Source organism: Pelodiscus sinensis, chromosome 7 (genome assembly GCF_052426305.1).
Source record: "Pelodiscus sinensis isolate ZL-2025 chromosome 7, ASM5242630v1, whole genome shotgun sequence".
Taxonomy (NCBI): Eukaryota; Metazoa; Chordata; order Testudines; family Trionychidae; genus Pelodiscus; species Pelodiscus sinensis.
Window position 1 is genome coordinate 63,363,797 of NC_143058.1, and position 5,933 is coordinate 63,369,729.

At 47.8% G+C, this 5,933-nt stretch overlaps 1 protein-coding gene across 1 annotated transcript; it reads left to right on the plus strand.

Annotated features, from left to right (window-relative positions):
• The first annotated feature begins 1,629 nt into the window (after window positions 1-1,629).
• On the plus strand, window positions 1,630-5,525 carry LOC142830268 (interferon lambda-3-like). Its single transcript, XM_075934401.2, has 4 exons — window positions 1,630-1,749; window positions 2,358-2,429; window positions 3,481-3,657; window positions 5,436-5,525. The coding sequence occupies exons 1-4, from the start codon at window positions 1,630-1,632 to the stop codon at window positions 5,523-5,525; spliced, it is 459 nt and encodes a 152-aa protein (XP_075790516.2).
• Window positions 5,526-5,933: the final 408 nt, after the last annotated feature.

Below are 5,933 nucleotides of genomic sequence, written 5' to 3' on the forward strand. Positions count from 1 at the left end.
GGCCAAGCAACCCTGACGGAGGAGAAGAAACTAAAGCGATTTCCCAGCAAACATGCTCCAAGGTAAGTGCTTCTAAGTCCGGGGCGTCTGCCTAGAATAGGGCTTAATAGACTGATCTGCTCTGATCTGCTCCATAGAGTAAGGAGCAAACATTAGCCTTTCCTCAAAGTTATATACCTTGACTTTAGCAAGGCTTTTGATCCGGTCTCCCATAATATTCTTGCCAGCAAGTTAAGGGAATGTGGATTGGATAAATGGATGGTAAGATGGATAGAAAGATGGCTAGAAGACCGGGCCCAATGGGTAGTGATCAACGGCTCGAAGTCAGGATGGCGGTCGGTTTCTAGCGGACTGCCCCAAAGTTCGGTTCTAGGACCGGTTTTGTTCAATATCTTTATTAATGACCTGGATGAGGGGATGGATTGCACCCTCAGCAAGTTTGCGGATGACACTAAGCTGGGGGGAGAGGTAGGTACGCTTAAGGGCAGAGATAGGGTCCAGAGCGACTTAGACAAATTGGAGGATTGGGCCACAAGAAATCTGATAAGGTTCAACAAGGACAAGTGCAGAGTCCTGCACTTGGAACGGAAGAATCCCAAGCATAGTTACAAGCTGGGGACCAACCAGTTAAGTAGTAGTTCTGCAGAAAAGGACCTGGGGGTTACAGTGGATAAGAACCTGGATATGAGTCAACAGTGTGCCCTTGTAGCCAAGAAGGTTAATGGCATATGAGGTTGCATTAAGAGGAGCATTGCCAGCAGATCCAGAGATTTCATCATTCCCCTTTATTCGGCTCTGGTGAGGCCACATCTGGAGTATTGTGTCCAGTTCTGGGCCCCCCACTACAAAAAGGATATGGATTCACTGGAGAGGGTCCAGCGGAGGGCAACCAAAATGATTAGGGGGCTGGCGCATATGACTTATGAGGAGAGGCTGAGGGACTGGGCTCTGTTTAGTCTGCAGAAGCGGAGAGTGAGGGGGGATTTGATAGCAGCCTTCAGCTTCCTGAAGGGAGCTTCCAAAGAGGCTGGAGAGAGGCTGCTCTCAGTAGTGACAGATGGCAGAACAAGGAGCAATGGTCTCAAGTTGTGGTGGGAGAGGTCCAGGTTGGATATTAAGAAAAACTATTTCACTAGGAGGGTAGTGAAGCACTGGAATGGGTTACCTAGGGAAGTAGTGGAGTCTCCATCCCTAGAGGTGTTTAAGTCTCGGTTTGACAAAGCCCTTGCCGGGTTGATTTAGTTGGGATTGGTCCTGCGTGGAGCAGGGGGCTGGACTTGATGACCTTCTGAGGTCACTTCCAGTTCTATGGTTCTATGATTCTATGAAAGTATCGTACCACTTTCTTTTATTACTAGTGCGTGGAGGGTTGTCATGTAAGAGGTCTGATCCGAAAACATTTGCGAATAGAAGAGTTGCGTTTGCTCGGCTGTGATCTCTGTGGTCAACCCCTCACCCTCAAAGCGATTGTTGCTCTGATCTTCCTGCATCCCTACTCGCCCCCTATGTCAGACTGTCAAAATGTCGTGTGTAGTCCATGTAACCTGGAAATGCGGTGACGTGTCGTTTCCTTTTCTGACTCGATTAGGAAAAAGGATGCACAGAAGTTGCCCACTTCTCCTTGTCCTGATGGTATGGACAATGGCTACCGAGGTCTTTCCCCAAGATGCTCAGAAGTGCAACCTCTCAAAGTACGGGAACCTGCCACCCACGGACCTGAAGGCTTTCAAGGATTTCCGAGATCACTTTGTAAGTGCAAAGGAGACACATAAGTGGAATAAATAGCGAGGTGAATCCTCGGCTGTAGTCTCAGCAGCGGCCTTCTCTCTAGAGTATGATGGGCAGGTGAAATAAGGGTGGCTGGATGTTTGGGTTGTGGAATAAAATGGAGAGAAGTCTTGGCCTCTGCATCTTCTTCATTGGGGATCCCTCATTACGTCTTAGCTAACAAAGGAAAAACCTCAAAATATTCAGTTCTGGCAAGTATTCGGATAGTTTGGGAATGAGTATCCCGGAAAAGCTCGGCTGCGTACCAGGAACGCAGTCGAATGAAAAGGAGGCCAGCTGTCAGTTAAACTCTGCACGCTTGCTGTTCAGAGCCAGACAGCAGCAAAGCAATATGAGCAGCGTGTGTAATCGACACCTGTCCCATCTTTGGCACCTTCTTGGAAAGAGCCAGGACTCTTGTGCAGCAGCATTCTTAGGGGATCAAGCTGTTGAGTAAAACGCTGCCTTGACGTTGCACCTTTGCTTGCCTTAATGGGGTTGTATGAGGTGACCGAGAGCAGAATTGGGTAACGTCTCACCTGTCTTGCTGGCTTTCTACATTTCCCTGTCTTCTCATTTTGTGCCTCCAGGAGACAAGCATGCCAGACCGAACCTGCAACACCACCGTTTTCCACCGCAAGTGGGAAGTCAAAGTTCTGTCGGTAAGAATGACCGCTACCAAGAGAGACGAAGCTATGAAATAAGAGTTGCCTCTTTCCAAAGGCTTGGGACTGTCTCTTCTCTAAGCTGGATTCTGATTTCAGCTGGTCGCTGTGTAGCTCCACAGGGACATCGTTACAGACAAGGAATTTATTCCCAAGTGACAAAGTCAGCTCAGATTGGGATCTGCACCTTTTTCTCTATAATTAGCATATTCTTAGGGCTGGAAAGCCTGACGAACATTGCAACTGTGGATCAGTTTAAAAAGTGCTGCATAATATGTAGGGCAGAACGCAAACGTGTGGAAAAGAATGGCAGGAGACCACACAATATACTGTCTGGCTTCAGATGTTATCAGATGATTGAATGAGGAAACAATTTACATCTCAACATTTCTAGCTTGGCCCTGAAAACACTGACCCCGGTTAATACAAGCCAAGACACTAACCTTATCCCTAGTGCTTGACAGCCCAGAGGCGTTATTACAGCTGACTCGTCTGCGCCTCTCTTTATCTTCTATTTCCAGACTGAGCTTTGTTAACTCCCCTCACATAGCCAGATTCAGGTGGTGTGGCAGGAAACCCTTTGTTTCCGTATTTTGGTTTTCCCTCGAGAGAATATTTCAGTTCTCTAAAACCATATCCATGTCTGTGCATGGCCGCTTTGAAGATCCAGAAACCGCTCCCCAAGTCACCAGGGAGGGGTTGGGGGAAATCTTGTGCTGCCGAAATACGTCTTCAGATTGTTGTAACATCGAAAAGATTTGAGCCTGATCTGGAGCACACAAGGGGTGGATTCCAAGGAAGGACATGAACGTGAAGACAAGCAGAAAATAAAATCGTGGTGTAAGCAGCCGAGTCCGAAGGTACAAGACTCACAGGCTGTGTGTACAAAGTGGATTCACACCTCCCTGGCATCTTAGGTCTCTTCCCATTGGCAGTGGTTTGGGAAAGGCTCCTTAAGCCTGCCACTGCTAACACAGACATTCTTATCAACGTGCTGTATCTGCCACTCCCCTGGACAGCCTGTTTTACCTCCATGGTGTCTCCCCAGGTTAACGACAGAGTAATCCTGGTAGAGGAGGAGCTGAACTTCACTATCCACATCCTGGAGAATGTTGAGGATGCCACGCTGTCCGAGAACCTTATGAGGCCATTAGAAAACCTGAGGCACATCAGAGAGGACTTGGGGAATTGCGTGAGTATTGGCTTGCAAAGGTCTCTTGCCACCGTGAGACTGGGAGTTTCCTGCTGAACTCCCAACCATTTTAATTTCTTAAGTGGATCAGAGATCTAGTAATCCCTGTGCCAGGAATTGGGGTTTTAGGTTATAACAAGGGTCGTGTCTGGATCAAGTCGTTGCTATATGCCTTGCTCATAGACGTGACTGAATGAGCGAATTAACTTGATTAATTATTTAGGAAAATGATTCCCCAGCGCCCTGCTATCTGGTATCACTGCAGACATTAGTTTCCTGTAGCATAGCTACTGTTGTTTTCACGTACCCAGGACATCCCAGTTGGGATGGGGAGGAGCCCAGAGGAGTCAGACCCATGGGTGAAAGTGTGTCCTGCGCCCTTGCTCAGCTCTGGGGCAAATTCTCTTTCTTTGGGACAGAGTTCCTCCCAGTCCTCTTGGTTGCACCAAGCACGCCTCCCCCTACCATATAACTGCTGGGCATTCCTAACAGAACATGGCGGGGGTGCGTGGCTTCCTCAAGTGTAAAGGCAGACAGCCTCCGACCAACCAAGATCTGCTGGGGGTTTGTACCGAGTGGAAGGAGACTCGGCCCTTGTTCCTGAAATCCTCTGATCATGTGCCAATCTGCTCCATGGCCTGATTTTGTTTTCAGATTAGGGATCATCTCCATTCCCATCAGCGCTCCGAGAGGCTGACCAGATGGCTCCAAAAATTCCACCAGGCCAAGAAGACAGTGAGTATATTTGCAAATACACAAGGCAAACATTCATCACACGTGCATGGGAACAAATCCGCTCCGTTCCCTTCCCACAGGGCAAGGGCAGGATTGCGCCCGGTCTATTGTCCAGGGAATCTGGAGTCTAGGTGTCCTGAGACTGCATCAGACCGCTGTCCAGTCTCTCAGATCACGAAGGGTCATTACATTTGCTGTCAGACTACAACAGGCCGTGCACCGGAAACCTACCTTTGCCTCGTGGGCTAGTTTGGGTCCTGCCATGGACCCAAATAGTAGGGTTTCACGTCAACATGTGGTGTCTGATCCGCCGGGGCTTTGTGCCTCGCAAAATCATTTAGATTTGTGCAAAATGCTGAGGAATCTGAATTCCCACCTCCCTCGCGCTGTTGGCAGAGCTTTACACCAACTTGCTATTCCCTTTGAAGAGAGGTAGGTGCTGGGCTGGGCAAAGGGAAAAGAGGCCCAGAGAGAATTCATTCATACAGATCTGCCCATGCCCAGGCCTTCTTAGGAATCAGAGCCAGGCCAAAATAATGCACTTGAAATGTAGCACTAACCCTTTTGCTTCATACAAACTTACTGGATAATGAACCAGTCTACAGCACCCATTGTTATATACTTAGAATTACACCACAGTGTAAATGAGTCGTTACTTAGGTTAGAGGGCTTGTCATGTCTCGTCTACACAGGGACAGCCAGGAAAATTAGTCTGATTTAGCTAACGGTGCGTGTTTGAAGCGGATTAGTGACACTGCATTAAATCCGTGTATGGAGGCAATCATTCAGAGTTCAAATGATCTTTCAAAGGGAAGTAACCAAATTAAGAGCATTTTCCTTTGGAATAAGGGGTTCACACAGGGACTGAATGCCATTTAACTAACCCACTTCACATTCACACAGTCAATTCAGATTAGCTTTCCTGGACGTCCTCATGTAAACAGTCCTCTGTTCACTTGCTTTGTGCACGCTCTGTGTTCTCTATTTGCACCTCCCCTTTCATCAAGCCTGTGGTATCTCTAACTGGCCAGCCATTTTCTGTTACAAATGTGTTCCCTTCTTCTCCCCCATCTCAGAAAACTCCTGGGTGCCTGGAGGAATCTGTGATCTTCAATCTGTTCCGCCTGTTCAGCAGCTTAAAGTGCATGGCCAGTTCCTGCAACTAAACGCCGGGTCTTTACACCCTCCCACCTTGTGCCTCTCCCCAGACATTGGAGAGCCCAGCAAATGGGAACCCTAAATCCTTCCTACGTCTATTTGAACCAGGAGTGATGCTTTTCCACCTTGGCGTCTTACAGCAAACACCTATCGCCTCTGAGCAAAAGATTCACATGCAACTGAGCTTCAAGAAGACGCCTCTCTGATTTCAGCTGCCACTAGCTGACTGGGTGTAGGCCAATTTCTTACCTGCTGCTAATGTGTAAGGCCGTCTCCACTGATTTCAATACGAGATTGGCCATTGATCTCAGTAGGATTCAAATTTGGCCTGATAGGATAGTATTATTGATTGTATTCATGTATTGCTACACAAAGACATTTGCCAATAGTATGTTAAGTGTTGCCATTATATATTT

Coding starts and splice junctions, on each gene's coding strand:
- LOC142830268 (XM_075934401.2), top strand. CDS start 1,630: ATGGTATGGACAATGGCTACCGAGGTCTTTCCCCAAGATGCTCAGAAG. Junction 2,430..3,480: donor GGGAAGTCAAAGTTCTGTCG/GTAAGAATGACC, acceptor GTGTCTCCCCAG/GTTAACGACAGAGTAATCCT. Junction 3,658..5,435: donor TGCAAAGGTCTCTTGCCACC/GTGAGACTGGGA, acceptor CCCCCATCTCAG/AAAACTCCTGGGTGCCTGGA.